At 40.2% G+C, this 17,658-nt stretch overlaps 3 protein-coding genes across 5 annotated transcripts; all 3 read right to left on the minus strand.

Annotated features, from left to right (window-relative positions):
- Nucleotides 1-208: 208 nt before the first annotated feature.
- Nucleotides 209-6,156, minus strand: LOC140769027 (cell division cycle 5-like protein). Its single transcript, XM_073109544.1, has 4 exons — nt 5,710-6,156; nt 3,252-4,979; nt 2,086-2,367; nt 209-1,724 (listed from the first exon to the last, which is right to left on the minus strand). The coding sequence occupies exons 1-4, from the start codon at nt 5,884-5,886 to the stop codon at nt 711-713; spliced, it is 3,201 nt and encodes a 1,066-aa protein (XP_072965645.1). The 5' UTR covers nt 5,887-6,156; the 3' UTR covers nt 209-710.
- Nucleotides 6,157-6,805: 649 nt separating this feature from the next.
- LOC140771879 (U-box domain-containing protein 3) lies at nt 6,806-11,490 on the minus strand. 3 transcript variants are annotated; one of them, XM_073113669.1, is made up of 6 exons: nt 11,200-11,490; nt 10,999-11,077; nt 9,870-10,147; nt 9,397-9,513; nt 7,405-9,249; nt 6,806-7,189 (listed from the first exon to the last, which is right to left on the minus strand). In XM_073113669.1, the coding sequence occupies exons 2-6, from the start codon at nt 11,036-11,038 to the stop codon at nt 7,124-7,126; spliced, it is 2,346 nt and encodes a 781-aa protein (XP_072969770.1). In that variant the 5' UTR covers nt 11,039-11,077; nt 11,200-11,490; the 3' UTR covers nt 6,806-7,123. The 3 variants fall into 3 exon arrangements, with proteins under 3 accessions (XP_072969770.1, XP_072969787.1, XP_072969778.1); XM_073113686.1 differs by having other exon boundaries at nt 10,848-11,077; nt 11,200-11,489; XM_073113677.1 differs by lacking the exon at nt 10,999-11,077 and having other exon boundaries at nt 11,200-11,489.
- A 2,690-nt stretch (nt 11,491-14,180) lies between these two features.
- On the minus strand, nt 14,181-17,058 carry LOC140776196 (wall-associated receptor kinase 3-like). Its single transcript, XM_073119822.1, has 3 exons — nt 16,056-17,058; nt 15,756-15,926; nt 14,181-15,566 (listed from the first exon to the last, which is right to left on the minus strand). The coding sequence occupies exons 1-3, from the start codon at nt 16,990-16,992 to the stop codon at nt 14,386-14,388; spliced, it is 2,289 nt and encodes a 762-aa protein (XP_072975923.1). The 5' UTR covers nt 16,993-17,058; the 3' UTR covers nt 14,181-14,385.
- Nucleotides 17,059-17,658: the final 600 nt, after the last annotated feature.

Below are 17,658 nucleotides of genomic sequence, written 5' to 3' on the forward strand. Positions count from 1 at the left end.
AAGAAGATACAGCAGCAAATACAGCGCTATTTTCAGTAAACTTGCACAAGGAGGGTAAAACCCTCGGTACTAATTGTTGGCAAGCAAATATCAGCATTTTGCCAAGCAGAAAACGACTTCCAGAATCACTAAATAATTTAATTAATTTGACAACGATGAAAAGCATTGTGACCAGAGCATCTATTTACCACCTACAATTCGAACAACTCATGAAAACCTAGCACCTTTTCTTACTTCTCAGAAAGAGTCAACACACAATTACAAGTGGAATGACAGATCCAGAAAGAAATTCTGATTAGGAACTGCAAACATAATTGTCACTTTCTCACAAATAAGAAGTAAATCTTAAAAGTTCCAACAAAGGCAGACTTGAAAATAAGCTATTTGCCTTGAAAATAAGCTACTCGTCGTATTACAACATCTGATCTGCCAGTTACAAATCACAGGAGAATGGACCATCTCTGGTGTGACTAACATGCATGTAAGAAGCGGAAAGAGCAGAACGGTCTCCGTGCCGGTGTCTAGTAATCTACATTTGGTGCCGGCAGCAGAAAACTGATCTCATTAATTTGTGCCAAATCCACCAGGATGAAGTGTACCAAGTAATTTCAACCTTTTTGACTATGTTAGCCACCACGTCTTCTGAGGATTTGGGCTAAAGAGCGCCAATCTTGCTAGTGACTGCTGTCATTAATATCAGGAAGAAGCTCTTAACCATTTAGGCCATTCTGATCAGCAACTGGTAAAGAAGCATCAGCAGAGTTGCCATAGTTTTCTCCCTTACTTTCTTCAGTTAAGCTGGAAGCAACACTTGAATCATCCACTCCCTGCTCATCTGTCCTGGCATCAGAATTTCCAGATTTGACAGGATAACCTTCTTCCTTAGGCACATCTGACTGCTTATGCGTCTCAGCATCCATCATTTGAATGTCAGAAGCTACATTGCTGTCTAAACCCACTATATGTGGATCAGCTTTCTGGTTGTTTGAAGCACCAACAATAAGAACACTCGAGTCAGATCCGTCTACTGGTTGCAGGGAACCTTCAGGTGGAACATCCAACAATAAAACATCACCATGTGGGTTATCCACAAACCCAGCTACAACTTTTGATCCATGTGCCTGAGAGTCAAAGGCAGGAGGAATATGCTCCTTAAGATCATTGATACCCTCTGGAATCATATCAGTCGTATGAGTAATTTGAGCTTGAACAGCATCTTCATTTTCAATTAGTACTGGCTGAATACGTTCTGAATCACAAGTACTGATTTCGTCAAAGTGCTGTTTCATAACTGCTGATTGTCCATCCAAATTATTGCTTTCAGCAGTTATTTGCCCATCATTGGCAAGATTTTTTGCTGTGACTTCTTCCTCCATAGAACTCTTAGCTGCTATTTCTTCCTCAATAGCATGATTTTTAGCAGCAACTTCCTCAGTAGCGCGATTTTTCGCTGCAATTTCTTCCTGTATTTTCAATTGTCTTTTATGCTCCTCCAGCAGCACTTGGATTCTCTCATAATCAGCCAGAAGATCTCCATAGCGGTGCTGGAGACTTTTTTCTAAAGCTTTTTGTTTATCAACTTCTTCAACCAAATTATTGACTCTATATGCAGCAGCCAATATTTCCTGCTTTTGTAGAAGCTGAAAGCATTCAAGTTCTGTTGCAGCAGTGTCCATTTGCTTAAATGTGGCCTCAATCTGTGACCATAATTTTCCAGCCCTTGTCTGCTCATTCAAATTTAAAATGATCATATTATGATAATTTCACTTTTAGAATGAGATGAAAAGAAATATAGAAAAAAGTAGGCCAGAAATGATCTGCAAGAGAGGAAGGAGAATAACTAGCACTCTAGCAGTAACCAAAACAGTTGTATTACAAGAGAAAGCTAATTAGCAAAACCTTCTATTACCAAATATGACTAAATCAGTATATATCGACCAACATATCTTGGGTGAGGCTCCATAACCAATATGGCAATATCTAGGCCAAAAGATTTATGTAAAACATGTAGGACAAAGACTATACATATATGTATGTGTGTGTGTATAACATATAAACAACTAGTAATCATTATCATCAACATACTTGATATCCGTGTGTGAGGACTTTGATCTTCTGTTCAAGTCGTGTAGCCTTCTTTGCTTCATCATCCATTCTCTTTCTCACATTCTCGAATTCATTTTGTAGAGCCACAAGTTTATCAGTATTTACAGCAACACTAGCAAGACCATAACTATTATTAGTTGGGAAAAACATGAGGTCATCCTGGCATGCATCGCGCGCTTTCACAAAATCTTCAAGAGATTCTTGTTCATGACCCATCGCCACACGAAGGAACTGAATCTCTTCCTTAATCATAGAATCAGCCTGCCAAAAGAAAAGTGAACATACATTAATAATTTCCCACAATGACAAGACTGCCAAATATTTGCATGAAGGCTAGCCATAAATGGATCGTTAATGTGTCTACTACATACCTCTCAATTGCCAGTCTTTTTTGAGAGTAGTCCAGAGATATTAAAGAATACTTCTCAAAACAAATGTGTTACACTATGGTCAGCTTAAATGTTCAAAACATAATTTTATTGCTAGTTCATCAACTGTTCTAGTAGGTTAATACAACAGACCATGAAAAAAAGTGAATAATCAGTCCAAGTGATATTACTACATGAATTTAGACATCAATAAAGGAAATCGATGGAAGGAGAGCCTAAGGAAATTCATGAGAGATTATCAACAGTTTATGTTGTATCCTTGCCAACATGCAGTAATTCCCTAGGGGCGTAAAGCCACAGACTGCCCATTTTGAGTATTTGGCCATATAGCAATAGGAAGCTAAAAGAACTAACAATTTGGAATGATAAAGAACAAGTGATAGTTCACTCCATGAATGACAATTAGAGAGGAAAAAATATTCTAGATACATGAATCTCGACAAACTTTGATTGTCCATAATAAAAGCCATCAGATAAGAACACAAGATATATGATCCTAACAACTCAATGATTGAGAAACCTACAGTTGGGGCATTTCGCAACTATCTTACAGTACAAATGAAAGAATAATACTTCCATCGATTATGTCTTGTAACCGATTCCAGATACTGTTATAGTAAGCTAGAAAATAGATATGAAGCATAGAAATTAATCATGTCTTAAAAACAAAACAAAACAAAAAAATCTGAAAGAGCCAATGAGATTCTGCAGTAACATGTGAAAGAGTAAAAGAAAGAAAGAAACAAGACAACATACCTCTTTCAGTTCATCCTCCTCAAAATCTTCAATTTCAGGTACAGAAACAGAAGATTTCCCATTTGCCATACGCTTGATTCCTTTCTTTTTCTCCTTCTCTGTTTTCTCATCAAGCGGGTATTTAGCATTATCATGCTCCAGCAGTGCAAGAAACTCCTTGTTTATCATTTCATCAGCCTGCTCAAACAAGGTAGGGGGGACAAAAGAACTTCTTCCTTCACCACCCTTGATGAGGGAATTCCTTATAAGCTCTATAGAAGTAGCAGGAGGTCTAGGAAGGTCTCTCTGCAGCACTTTGGATCTCTTTCTAAGCAAGGCTTCCTGCCTTGCTTGTTCCTCAGCCCTCTCCCTTGCTATCAAGTCTGACATATCTTCTTCAATCTTCTCCTCAGCTTCTTCGTGCTCCTCAGGAATTGGGTGTATAACTATTTGATAATCGTTTTTAGGCTGTGGGAGTTTTGTTAATCCAGAATGCAAGTTCCTTCTCAGTTCAGCCTGTCTGCGAAGTTCAAGCTTGGCATTATCCTGCATATCCATCTCCTCATTTATGTGAAGCTCATCACGAAATGGAGTCGCTCTGGGGGTTGCACCAAAAGAAGGCCCATCTACTGAGGGAGTCATCCCAATCCTAGGGGTGAGACCCATAGGTCCAGGACTTGCCATAGGAGTTGCCATCGGATTGGGAGTTTGTATCTCCCTTTTCCTTGGGGTAACACCTGAGAAATCTGATGGATGAAGATCAGGGTTTTCCCCTCCTAGAAGAGGGGTCTGTGACTCTCTCAGACGTGCAAGGTTCTCAGCCTCCATCATAATAGCATCACCTTTGCCAGACGGAGTTCTCTGTGGGGTGCGCAAAGGTGTCATGCCTAGTCTTGGTGTCTGAGAATAGTTAGCAAGAAGAGTCCGAGTGGCACCACTTCCTTCAGCAAGTTCCTCTGCGGACAGAACAAGATCACTTGCATAACCCATCTTTGCTATCTTCTCCAACTCATGATCTGAAATCTGGGGCGCTGGAAGCATTAATTTTGACCTCTTCCTCACTGCCTCTGGGTCATTAAGCTTGTTTGCCTGCAATATCGCAGAAGGAGCATCCTGTCGTTGTGCAATTTTATTCCTACCAATGTCTTGCTTCCTTAATTGGGCTTCTACATCAACCCTCCTTTTTCCTTCTAGTTCCTCAATAGTGGTGGGGAACTTCGGCTGTTCTGTGGGTCGATCCTCACCTGTCACGTCGTAGAATCCTGGAGGCGGTCTCTTTTCAAATGGTATTTCTGCATTATAATCAATTCCTCTTCTTTTCCTCTTCCGGTGCCTTGTGTTTATACCGGCAGCCTTCAATTCTCTTCTCTTTTGCAAAGATGCAAGCCGCCTTGCCTCTTCAAGCTGCTTCTCTCTTGCTTTGCGTTTGGCCTTCTTTCCCCTAGTGTTAGCTAATCGAGCTCTTGCTTCTGAGAGCATTTCCTTTTCATCTTCATCCATATCGACAGGATCAGGACGTGCAGGCTTGGACTCAGGGTTTGGGTCAATCTCTCCCGGGCGCAACTTCCTCGGGTCATCACTAGGCTCATAATTCTCATCTTTCGCACAAGCAGCATCAAGTAGTTTCTCATAGCGTTCAAGGCACTGAGAAGGTGTTCGGCCTACAATTGGTGCAATTGTTCTCCACTGTGTAGGCATAAGTTTAGCAAGATGCAGTAACTTTTCATCTTCTTCCCTAGTCCACTCGGTCTGAAAAAGACCAGATCAGAATAACTTTAAGCAGTTAAAACAATGAAGTTAGACCACAAACAGTGAACTTTGCACTGACCCAAACATAAAGGATTACAAGAGAAAATAACTATGATCTTAAATTCAGAATATTTAATGGCAGTATAACATTGAGGAACAAAACGTAGGGAACCATTCGTCACAATGGGATCCCATATCTTTCTTCCGCAATAAAGAACAGTTCAAATGAGACATATACAAATGTAAAACATTGTAAAATATTCGGACAAACCATTTAAAGTACTAAAAAATAAAGACTACTCATAAGTTCTTAATCGGAAAAAAGCTACACCTTATTTTAACTTCTGAAAGCAGAGAAGGACTAATGTGTACTGCCACAAAGCAAACATTCTGTATAAACAAAATCGTTTCTATTTTCTATTGAGAGAACCATATTCATTGGTGTTTCAATCATGAAAGCCACAAATTCATCACTCGTGAACAGGCAAGACAGTAAAACCTACGAATCGTTAAATATTATTAGCAAATAAGAACCAGTTGCATCTTATAAATACTATAAACCCAAACATATAATCACAGACGACAATGATTTTATCTTCTTCTACCCTAACATCTTCATGATTCCGCTCCACTATAACAAACCCCCCAAAAAATATTCTCAGAGTTTTAAGGAGTAAAAGAAACACTAAATAAAAACAGCCAAATGCCAGAAGAAGATTGGGATGAGTACCTTCTTGATGGAAGGATCGAGCCACTCGTACCAACGAGCCTTGCACTGTTTGGCGGACTTACGAACTAGTAGCGAAGAGATCCGAGCCCACTGATTCTTGCCATACTTCATCACCGCCGCCTTGAGGATCTCATCCTCCGTGTTCTTCCACACACCTCCCTTTATCATAATCCTCATCTTGCCCGCCTTTTCTTCTTCCTTCCCTTCTTCTTCTTCCTTCTCTAAGCTCGCGGGTGATACCTAGGGCTCTTCGAACTCCGATTAGGGCTCCGAATCGGCGGCTGAGATAGGAACTCCTCTTCTTCCTCTAGGGTTTCCGGGAGGGATTCGATACAAGTCGCATAAAGATCTAGAAATGGGCCTTAGGGTTTAGATCGCAAGCCCTCTCTCTTTCTCTCTGAGACTATCCAGGCGAGAGAGATTTCTTTTTTAGATGAGGTGAATCGCTTTCGGGGTTGAGGAGGACGTTGTTTTTTAACCGGGCGAGCCGACTTAAACCGGAGACAACGGTACAGATTTTTCCGGTTCAAAATTTTAAACCGGTTAATCGCAACGAACCGGTTTGTCCTACAAACCGGACCGGAAACAAAATAATATTTTCTTTTTTAATAAAATTATCCATGTGATAAAAGGTTTTCATTTCATATTCTTTATATATACATCATGGTCAAATCTTTGTATTTGCCTAAGCATTTATTTATTTATTTATTTATAGAGTTCAATTTTCCTCTATAATTTGGCATTATATTCTTCAAAAGAAGTGCATTATATTTTCAGCATAATGATCGCTGCAATTAAAACATATCTCAAAATAGTAGAAGTATCTTAAAGGAAGCTTCTTGAAGTGCATATCTCCACATTACAGTAGGTGCTGCTGCTAGTCTGCTATCAATATCACACTTGTTTTTTAAAAATAAATATCATACTTCATTGGAGCATTCATTTAAATACCAAGCTAAGTCTGCTGGATATCTACATCCACCTCTTCCTCATCTGCAAAACATATATAATATCATTTTGAAACAACTCAAAACCACTCAAACTAAGGGCAAGAGCCGAATCCCACCAAAGAGCAGGGAAAAAAAACAAAGATCCCAAAAGGTAAAAAAGAACTATGATGGCAAACTTTATCACACTGACATGTACATATTCACATCACCATAACTGAGAAAATACATTTGTTGTGTGTCTCAAGACATAACATTCTGTTCAAATTGAGCTTCTCTCATGCTTGTACCTGAGCTCCATCTTGCCACAGAGAATCGTTAACTGCAAGTCTCTGGTCATCAGCAAGTATACCAACTTCATGAGTTCCGCACTTAGCCTCATAATTATCTTGCACTAGAACAGGTCGCCGCTAAACTTTCTGAATTCATCCATATTCATTAGTGTATTACGTAATACATAGAAGATATCATGGCTTTGCCTTGCGCACTATCCCCTCACGCTGACTTCGGAAATGACTGAGAATTTGTTGTGCCTGCACGAGTATAGGAGTGCCTAAGCATCAGGTTTGATCTTCTCCATGACCAATCAAAGGATCATATATGTAACTTAAGTATAGGAGATTCAGAGACAGTGGAGATGTTTGTACTTGATTACTGAATGGAATATGATGCTCTGAGGGAGCTTTACCATAACAAAAACATTAAACTGCATGACATATATAGATGCAAAAAAGAAATTATCACATACCTTTTCCTTTGCTCTCGGTGTTCCAAATTGTGACAAGGCAATGAGAGGTGGCACGGCTCCTTCTTGCAGGACAAAGCTACAGAACTTGTTGCTATGAAGACACAATTGCAGCAAAGCTGATGCTGCATTCTCTTTTCCCCTCTGAGAACCCGTCTCAACAATCTCAACAAGCAAGGGAATGCCACCTTCCTGGGTGATAGCTATACGACCTTCAGGTATTGTTGACAGATTCGCCAAGAGGGCCACAGATTTATCAACCATGCCTGTGCTTTGGTCCATCAGCTCAACGAGGTGCTTAACTGCACCAGCTCGGACTATCCGCACCTTGTTCTCATGAAAGATCGACAGATTGAATAGAGCAGTAGCAGCATCCTTTTTTCCTCTAAGGCTTCCAGATCCTAATAGATTGACTAATGCCTTAACTGCACCAGAACGTCCAATTCTAGCTTTATACTCTTCCAAGACAGAGAGGCTGAACAAAGTCGCTGCTGAGTTCTCTTTACCCTCTGTGCTACCACATTCCAGGACATGAATAAGTGGTTCTACAGCTCCTGCTTCTGCTATAAGAATTTTATTACTCTCATTGATGGACAAGTTCAATAGAGCAGTAACAGCATTTTCCTGAACCATTTTTACCTCGGAATGAAGTAATGAGATCAATGGAGGGATAGCTCCTAATCTTGCAATCACAACGCGATTTTCCATATTGTGCTTCGCAAGATGCCTCAACTCCATTGCAGCCGCTGTTTGTGTTTCAGGAATTTGACTCTTTAGGTCCTGGACTAAGTTCTGAACATGGGAAGAGGTGGCAAGATCATCTAATCCTGAAGTGGGTAGTGAAGATTGATTCCTGATGTTATTATCGTGCCCTGTATTAATGCTGGAAAACTGGTTTGGAGAAAAAGATGGTGAAAACCTCAGGTCTTTATTGAGAGGAGAAAATGAATGATACGAGACTTCCCCAAGTAAAGTAACTTTCTCATCAAACTTGCACGATATTTCACTAGAAATGACACTTGTGATGGATTCACTTCGACTATGGAAACTCTTTTGATCAAACGAATTACTGCACTGCATGTTATTCCTATCTGGTATTATCTCGTCTTGGCTTACATGGCAAGGCTCCTCTCCACTGCATCCAGATGAAATCTCATGCCCTTGTCGCTCTGCAAGATTAAGACACACAACAGAAGATCTGGAGGCCGAATCTCTATGCAGTGAACCTTGAAAACTGTTCTGAGGCCTGATGTCTTCCAAGAGATTGGTTAAGAAAGGATTAGTCATCCGGTCAAGTTGAACATAGCTGCATAGCTTTATGTCGTTTTCTTCACACCAATTTGTGATCAATGCCTTGACTGTATAATTTAGTATGAGATCTGTATGAACAAGAGTCTGACGAGTCGAGGGACAAATTCTTAACCCATTGTCTAGCCACTTCTGTATGAAAGATCTTTCATATGTTTGCCCTGAGGCAAGAATTACAGGATCCAGCATAATTTGCAAAGAAAGAGGACATCGGAAATGTGAAGGAATTGGGATCCCGTTTATGAAACCAAACTGCTCCAGTTTTGCAACACAATAACGAATGTGAGTTATAAGAGCAATTATCTGACCCACGAGATTTGCATCTTCAGTCTTCTCTTTAAGTCCAAGCTTTAACCTTTCTTTTTCCAGAGCTATACTTTCCATCAAGATTTCCAAGTTTGATGCCAAACCAAGAGTGTCAACAATCTTTATGATATCTTCTAGGCTAGGGATGACATTTTCCCTTAAATCTTTCAGTGCATTCTCAATGAGTACCGATGTCGGATCCTGCTCCGAACATTGAAGTTCCTGCATGCACAGCTAGAAAAGCAATTACAAATGTTAGCCTTCAATAACTGAACTAGCTTAAGAACAGCATCAGTAAATGGGGAGGAATGAATTAAGAACTAGTCAATATTTCAGAAGTCTTCAACAGAACAACTAATCCTTGTTCACTTTATCAATTACCTGGATGCTAGCCAAAAGTGAAGTAAATGAAGATGGTGGTAGCAATTTACTCAAAATTTGGCATATATTCATTGATGACTTCTGTACTTTCAGCACCATTGGGTCACTTTGTAGAACCTGAAAGCAAATATGAATGAAGATAAGCTACATATCAACACATACCATGACATCCATATGATGTAGGAATATTTGTGTGAGCCATCCTGACACATCTGCATTTGAGATTGCACCAAGAAACTACGCAAACAGGAGACTGCTGAGCAACTTGGTTCCAATGACTAATAACTTTACACCAAACAAACAAGAACTTTTCTTGCAAAATGCAGAAGTACATAAATTGTTACTGTTAAATTATATGTTAAGAAACAATACAATAAAAAGGTTTAGCATAAGACCAAAGAACAATTTCTTCTTTTGACGGATAGGTTCACATTGTTTAGAAGAAAGAAAGTACATAGAAAGATAGCACTCACGCTGTACATTTTGCTCATCCTCTGTGGCCATTTCTCCATAAATTCTCTGGCCTCATTAACGGCTGTATCAAGCTCCTCAAATGCCTTAACAAGTTGTCTGTCTGAAGGAATTGGAGAACCAAAGGCTTCATCAAGTATTGGCTTGAAGAGCTTCAGTATTCCAACAATATTTCTGAAGTTTTTCAGAACTGTAGCTTTATTTGTCTGGCAAGCAACTAGATGAATAAGTCGAGAAATACTGTTAATCAGGCCTCCAATAAGCTTTCTGTCCATAATCCCTTAACAAAACAAAACAAAAGGAGGACACCAGATCATCGTGATGAAACTCAGATATGATGACATAGTAAACAATAAGTTTAGCGATAAAAGACAGATAGTTACGCAACAACTATATCCTATTTACAAATGGGCCAGAACTAATTGAATAGGTTAGATATCTCTAAAGGAGATCACATAGTCGACCAGCATAAAGCCATAAGTTCATTCAAGTAAAAAAGATGCCTTGAGAAGAAGATGTTGAAAATTAATTATACTGACTTATAAAGGTATGATATCACTTCATTTGACCAGGAACCTTGCAATAAATGGAGTTATATAGAGGGAAAGGACTTTTACAGGCAAACCAAAAGAGTTAGGACTAAACGCATAACGAGGACAGAAGTTATAAATAGTATATTTTGCTACTCGTGGAAGCCCATCTGCAAACCGATTAGCTCCTTTATAATATCTGCTAATTTTTTTAGTGCTCTCAAAGAAAGATACGAAAATGAGAAGTCCTCGAGGGGAATTGCACATTACCAATGGAATAGAGAAGACAATCTTGGATCTGTGATTAGTTCTCACATGATTCATACATCAAAAGCAATAACTCAGATCTACATTTCTCTGGTGTCACATTAAAAACGAAAATAACAAAAAGGCGAATAGTAGAACTCAGTATCCAAGCAAAGTAACATAGCAACAATAGCATCAATTTACCACCAAAGCAAATGGAAAATTTCCATCAAGAATACCAACATTCCGGCCAAGGCTCATTGGAATAATTAGTTCGATTCTCAGATTCTCAAGCAGAGCCAACTAGATCAAGAAATCAGGCTTTTTGGTCAAATTACAGCAGTCGATCTCATACCCATGATTCTAAATACACGAAGACGACTTAAAAATCGCATCTTTAGCAGGACATGAAAAGACGAGAGAAAATCCAACTCCTGCACATCGGCCAAAAGTACATTAAAGATCCAAAAACCCTCAAAACCCATCAGCTGTTGAAATCCATGAGTGGAATAATGGATCGCATTGACCGAAAAGGAAGATAACAAGACAGTCTTACCTCTCTCCATATCGAAGCAAACACCAATGGATGCTTGAAAAAATCAAAGTCCCTTCTTTCCCAATACCTGGCCAGTTGCTGGATTCTTCTACATCAATACTGGCCTTTCCTAAACCCTTCCTGAAAACCCTAAGCTTTTCTGTGCCTCAAGCAGAGAGAGAGAGAGAGAGAGAGAGAGAGAGAGAGAGAGAGAGAGAAGGAGAGAGAGAGAGATGCAGAAGAAGGGAACAAGGTGGCAAAGGACCCACATCTGTTTATTATATTGCCTGCTCTTTTCTAAAACTATGGCATCATTGAGCTTGTAGTGAAAAGAAAGTTAAACTATCCAGGTAAAAGGAACAAAAGGAAAAGAAAGAAATAAAAAAAAAATAGATGAGATAGATATTTGAGAATATTGATCGAATAGTGAGGTAATTTAGCAATCCCTTTCCCTGCAGAGCACACACAAATCACACCCCAGATGGAAAAGCATCATCTTCTTACATGATAATGACAGTGTCAAATAGGCTGTGAATACAATAATTATCTGTGAAAAACATGTGGGTATGTTCATTAATCACTCACAACTGTCCTTATTAATGCCTCATTTAGAACACATCTTTGTATTACTGGAGCTGCCTTATCCTTCAACTGAATTTTTTTTTTTAAAAAAAAAAGGAAACTTGTGATAAACTACTATACATATTAGATAGAGTTACCTACTTAAATGTCCTATGACTACCAAACCCATGTTCTCAATATGGTTCTAACAGTATGCATGTATGATGCCCATGTCTTTGTTCTATTGCTTTTAAATTCTAATGGGACCTCATGCTTCAATTTCACCTTGTCAAATTTTCTGCAGCAGTGCATATCCAGGATGAATCATCCAAGTCCTATCTATAAATGTAATAGATTCTTACCCCGTGAGCATCACACTCCTCCCTCCCCATCCGGCCATCCCAAGATGATTAAAAAGCAACCTCTTTGGGTTGTTGGGAGGTGGCCCAATGACAGCTTACAATTTTGCATATTGTGGTGCAGGTGGCAACCCTCTTCCAAGGGAATTATATCGCTAAGGACAGCAGTCATGCACCGAAGATATATCTTGCAGCTCGATGGCCAACCATTTTCAAATTATAAGCCAAATGGACTCTTCCGATTGTTATTAGAAGAATATGACAGCAACTGAGCTGGTTGTTGCTTAAAGGCAAAGCTGTATGGAATTAGTATTGAGCTTGTGGGTCTTAGTTAGTTGAGTTGACCATGGGTTCAGATCTCCAACAACTGTCTCTGAATCATGTAGCTATGCCTCGATTGGTTGCTATGTAGGAAAAGTGAACTCAAATGGAAGCAGAAATATGCCAGGCATCACACTTTTCTCTGTCGGCAGTTGGAGTTGAGCTTCAAAATCATGTCGAGCACCACTTTGCAAGGCATTAAAAATAATATGGGGACCAAATAATATCGTCACCCAACTCCTATTGATCTGATAATGCAAAATATGTTGGCATTAATTTGAAGGTGGTGTCATTTCAAAGAGACTTCCCCTGACTTCTTCCCCCAAACTCCATGGAAAGGAAATGGTGGATGTTCTTTGCTGAGCCAACCTTTTCCCACTTCCAATATATCAGATTCTTCCGTTAATTAGAGCATTTTTGTTTCCTATTAGATGCCGCTTGCCACCCGTGTCGTATCCTTCTAACGTGGAGGGGTCGTCGTGGCGTCGGTGTGGTTTTGTTTGCTGCTTAAAGGTATAGCTTTGCCTGCGTTGGATTTTATGAACAAGCTGCCTTTGGTGATCATGCCCAATCCCCAAGAAATGGGGTCATCGATACGGGAAATTATGTAACTTTATCAATATCATATTTTACAATTACTAAAGTAATCTTCCCAAGTTGAAATTTACTGCAAGCAGTGATGCTTAGCAATATGAAATATGCTAAGTATTTCAGATCAAGTAGAAATTTTTATTAGTTTATGCTGATATATTATGAAATATGATATAAGAGTCATCCGATCAAAATGCAAAAGGTCAGTCATGGATTGTAACCATCAAACAAGCATCTGTCTGTAGTTGTTAGATAGCTTCTGATAATGGATTACATAGAGGTTTTCTCCACGACTAAAATCCTTTACCAATTATAATTTACGAATGATCCAACATTAGAGCACTTCAAGAACAGAACAATAGTACATCAAAATTTTGCATGCCAAAAAAAAAAATTGAACCACAATTTCTTGATTTACATATTATGAAGCCAGTTAGTACAGGAAAAAAAAATAAAAACAGATTCAGGAACATTTATGGATAAAGCAAATAATGAAAGAGAGCTTAATCCAAGACAAAATTGAATGTGTTATGTGGTGATCAAGCAGCATTCCCTCTCAATAATTCAGACTTTGCAAGTTCTCTCTTAATTCCGAGAGTTTCAAAGACTGTAAATTAAGGCTTCTCACAGAAGATGGTTCTATAATTTTCTCAGTATCAGAAGTATGATCATCATCTTTGCCCCATAGCTTCTGTAGCCTGACACCTGGATTGCTTGTCAAAGGAAATGGAAGCCCATCTTTAGATGACATTAGTTCCATTTCTTCAATGTTTTCTGAGTAATCTCGCTCTGGGTAATGTCTGCTTTTTCCCTCTGGAGGAACCTTTTTCTTGTCTCGAGAAATCCGAGTTTCTCCCAAAAACTTACCCCCCTTGGGCTGTAAATTTCCGCATTTCTTCGAGCGATCACCACCCGAGAAGAATCCTTTTCCATGGAAAAATGGCACGGTTGTTATTCCAGAGATTCCTAGAGGATAAGGGAACAATAAAATGAATGAGCTCTCACGAGTGAACTGAGTTCTTGAACAAGATACCTTCCCCTTTTATCCCAATGTACGTTCCAAGATATATAAGAAAAACAAAATTCACAAGTTGGATGAATTTGCCGTCGTCTCCGAAATTGTAGTTTAGCGTATACTATACATTGCTCTAAATTAATTATAGCAATGAATTGAAGCATCAGAATGATATAAGGTGACTCGTGATCACTTTATTTTGACTTTTCAATCCAAATGGCAATTAATTGAGGATATACCATATTATTGTTTACAAATCAAGTACAACATTTTCAATCAAATATCACAAAAGAAATTAATATGCATCTTAAAAACCCAAAATAGCACAAATTAAGAGGAACAACAATGGGATCTTATGATCTATCTTCCACCATCTATATCCAGCGCCAATCTATTCCCTACGCTGTTGTACGCGGTCGTATCTGTTGAAGTAGTAGCATATGCTGAAATCTCGTGACCAAGCAAGCTCTCTGTCTCTTGATCAAGTTTCTTTTGGGGCCATGGATGGTGCTTGAACCTTGCCAATATTTGTAGGCCCTCTGCGACTTCCTTCATGGTGGGCCTCTCTTCTCTCTTCACGCTTACACAACGCAACGCGAGCTCTGCGACATCTTGGAGCAGCTCCATCGCCCCTCCGTCTACAACAATCTGATCGTCCAAGATATCGCGGAGCTTGTTTTGGTTCATCACTGAAACAAAGCTCGAAGCAAGATTTCTGGTTTCATTAGAGGCATCAGTATAAATTGCCGGCTTCCTGGTGATTAGCTCCAAGAGCACAACACCAAAGCTATAGACATCGCTCTTCTCCGTCAGCTGCCGCGTGCTGATGCATTCCGGATCTAAGTAGCCGATAGTCCCTTGGACAAGCTCAACTAACTGCTCTTTATCGAGGGGAACTAGGGTTGATGCTCCGAGGTCGGACACTTTGGCCTTGTAATTGGCGCCTAGGAGTATGTTGAGAGACTTAACATCGCCATGAATAATAGAGTGAGCGGTTGAGGAATGCAGATAGGCAAGAGCATCAGCACAGTCGACAGCAATCTCTAGGCGGATATCCAACGGTATCGCTGATATGTTTCTGTGAAGGAAATCGAAAAGTGTCCCGTTGGGGACGAACTCATAGACTAGCATTGGAACAGGCACCTCCAAGCAACATCCCAATAGCCTAACTACGCTCCTATGATTGATCTGAGAAAGAATGATTATTTCGTTGGCGAACTCTTCCTCTTGATTTTCGTCGACTCCTTTGGACTTCTTAATGGCAACTTCTCTGCCGTCCTCCAACTTCCCTTTGTAAACATCGCCGCGGCCTCCCGTGCCGAGGATCCTCTTTTCGTCGAAGTTGTTTGTCACCATCTGTAATTCCTCCTCCGTGAACACTCGAACTGTATCGACTTTCGTCGACCTCATTTTTTCATATAAGATGAGGCCTCCGTTTTGCCTGACGTACTCTGCTTTCTCTCTGAGGTACTTCCTCTTTTGTAATTTTACAAGTAGTAAAGAAAAAAGAGCCACCAGAACGACGATCCCGGCGCTAATACCTGCACGAACACCAAAGCAAAGCATCATAAATTTACCATTACTGGCCACCTAACTAACACATGCGAAAAAAAGGAACTGATTGGTAGTTTCTCTTGGCTGAATTAACGGCAAAACTTTTCTTCTGTTAGTGACCTGCTTGGATCACTTGGAAGCCAATTAAGGCATTATTAGCTGAAAAGAAGACTCACCTACAGATATCTTTGCTGCCAAGGGGAACTTGTCTGCAACTTTAGTGCAGCTTCCGGGTATTGTGGCGTTGCCTTTAGTGCCCGGTGGACATGCGCAGTCAAAACTCCCTTGTTTGTTTGTGCAAATCCCATGGCAAAGATACAGTTTTGGATCATCGCACTCATTTATATCTGTCACACCACACGGTTTATAAATTAGTACAAGCAAGCAAGCGCGCACAAACACACACACACACACACACACACACACACACACACACACACACATATATATATGAGAGAGATAAGAGAGAGAGAGACCTTTGCATCCATTGTCGAGGTAGGGATTGCCCTGGTAGCCCTGCGAGCAATTACATAGATACCCGGGGCCATTGGTCGAGCTGTAGCAGTCGCTGTTGTTGCTGCGGCATGCAAAATCTGGGCTAGCCTTTGCCTCTTGGCATGTAGCGTTTCGAACTGCCCAGTCCAGCACCAGTTGCACCCTATTCTCATCCTTGTTGTAAAACTGATGACCAGGGAGATCAGATGTGCTAAAGCTGTACCACTCCGCATCGACTAACATGGCATAGCTACAGGGGACAGATTCCCACCGGGTGTTATTTTTGAAACCCCACTGCACCTCATAGTAGTCGAGATCTTTTGGTATACTGGTCTGGCAGCAGCCTATCCCGGTGCACGAGCCATTAGTTCCGCTCTCCGGGCTGCTGCAGAATGACGCGCACCCGGTGGCGAAGTCTTTCACCTTCGAGCCGACAATGTAGGCAAGGGTGTAGCAGCCGATAGCGGTGAACTTGTTGCGCGTGTTCGACAATCGGTACGCTGACCCCCCGGTCAGGTCGATCGCACCAGAATAAGTGTACTGCACCTCGTTGGACTGGTTGAAGCAGTTGTATGCTATGTGCTTGTAGATACGCATTTCTCCCAGGATCAGGGATATGTCGATGATCTCAATGTTGCCGATAAAAGGCTTCGGGGGATTGGAGCTGGAGTTGCAGGTGATGTCGAAGCCAGGCAGGGAACACTCTGTTCCGATGCCGAAAGGGTAAGGTATGCTTACCTCGCCGCATTTATCAGCGCATCTTTCCCGCAAAGCCAATGAAGTGGTTGCTGCTGTTGCTATGGCGAGAAGCAGCAGCACCCACAACTCCAGCCATCTCTTACTGCCCATTTCTGCTGATACTAATTCTTGATACATGCCTGAACAGCTAGCCACGAGAATTAAAGAAGAAAGGCGCATCGGCGGCAGTGACGACTCAGGCAGACTTTTTTGGCGACGACTCAGGCAGACTTTTTTGGCGACGACTTACAGTCAATTACTCTTTTTATAAATAAATAAATATAAAATATAAAGAGTGGAAGGATAAATATTCACATGGAAGACTCGGTCGTGGGAATAGAGTTATGGCAACTAACAATCTAATAACAACCTCGCATCTGCCGAAGCATCAGCATTCGTCCACGTCGTATATTTAATGTTTTCAACATATGAATATTTATCCTTTTCTAGAAAGGAGTGAGAAATATAATTCCCCTAAGCAGTTATATATAAATTAAAAACAACAAGTTATATATAAATATTACATATGCACCCTATATTTTTAGTATTTATTAGCGTCTGGAGAAGCAACAGCCACAAGTCTCCCATTTCTGATGATGATATTAATTATTGAGCATGTGCTAAGAAGCCTCCATGATTTAATAAGAAGGCGCATCGTACTTGCCACGAAGATGCATAACGTTGACCCGACTGCGCTTGACACCACACAACTTATAGGCCACGACTTTCCGATAAGATTAACCTTTAAGACAAATACTACAATGTTCCATTAAAATTTATAACCCTAATTTAACAGTTATAATAATAATTTTTCATATCCAGTACCAATTTTTTTTTCGTACCAAA

The sequence above is a fragment of the Typha angustifolia genome, chromosome 2, assembly GCF_048772165.1.
Source record: "Typha angustifolia cultivar Huaian chromosome 2, ASM4877216v1, whole genome shotgun sequence".
Lineage (NCBI taxonomy): Eukaryota > Viridiplantae > Streptophyta > Magnoliopsida > Poales > Typhaceae > Typha > Typha angustifolia.

Excerpts from the sequence above, each read along its gene's own strand:
- LOC140769027 (XM_073109544.1), bottom strand. The coding sequence starts at position 5,886 with ATGAGGATTATGATAAAGGGAGGTGTGTGGAAGAACACGGAGGATGAG. Across the intron at positions 4,980-5,709 it reads TCGATCCTTCCATCAAGAAG|ACCGAGTGGACTAGGGAAGA; the intron begins GTACTCATCCCA and ends GGTCTTTTTCAG. Across the intron at positions 1,725-2,085 it reads TCCTCACACACGGATATCAA|ACAAGGGCTGGAAAATTATG; the intron begins GTATGTTGATGA and ends TTGAATGAGCAG.
- LOC140771879 (XM_073113669.1), bottom strand. The coding sequence starts at position 11,038 with ATGCGATTTTTAAGTCGTCTTCGTGTATTTAGAATCATGG. Across the intron at positions 10,148-10,998 it reads TCGTGTATTTAGAATCATGG|GGATTATGGACAGAAAGCTT; the intron begins GTATGAGATCGA and ends TGTTTTGTTAAG. Across the intron at positions 9,250-9,396 it reads CACTTTTGGCTAGCATCCAG|CTGTGCATGCAGGAACTTCA; the intron begins GTAATTGATAAA and ends TTGCTTTTCTAG.
- LOC140776196 (XM_073119822.1), bottom strand. The coding sequence starts at position 16,992 with ATGCGCCTTTCTTCTTTAATTCTCGTGGCTAGCTGTTCAGGCATGTAT. Across the intron at positions 15,927-16,055 it reads CCTCGACAATGGATGCAAAG|ATATAAATGAGTGCGATGAT; the intron begins GTCTCTCTCTCT and ends GTGGTGTGACAG. Across the intron at positions 15,567-15,755 it reads GGCAGCAAAGATATCTGTAG|GTATTAGCGCCGGGATCGTC; the intron begins GTGAGTCTTCTT and ends GTGTTCGTGCAG.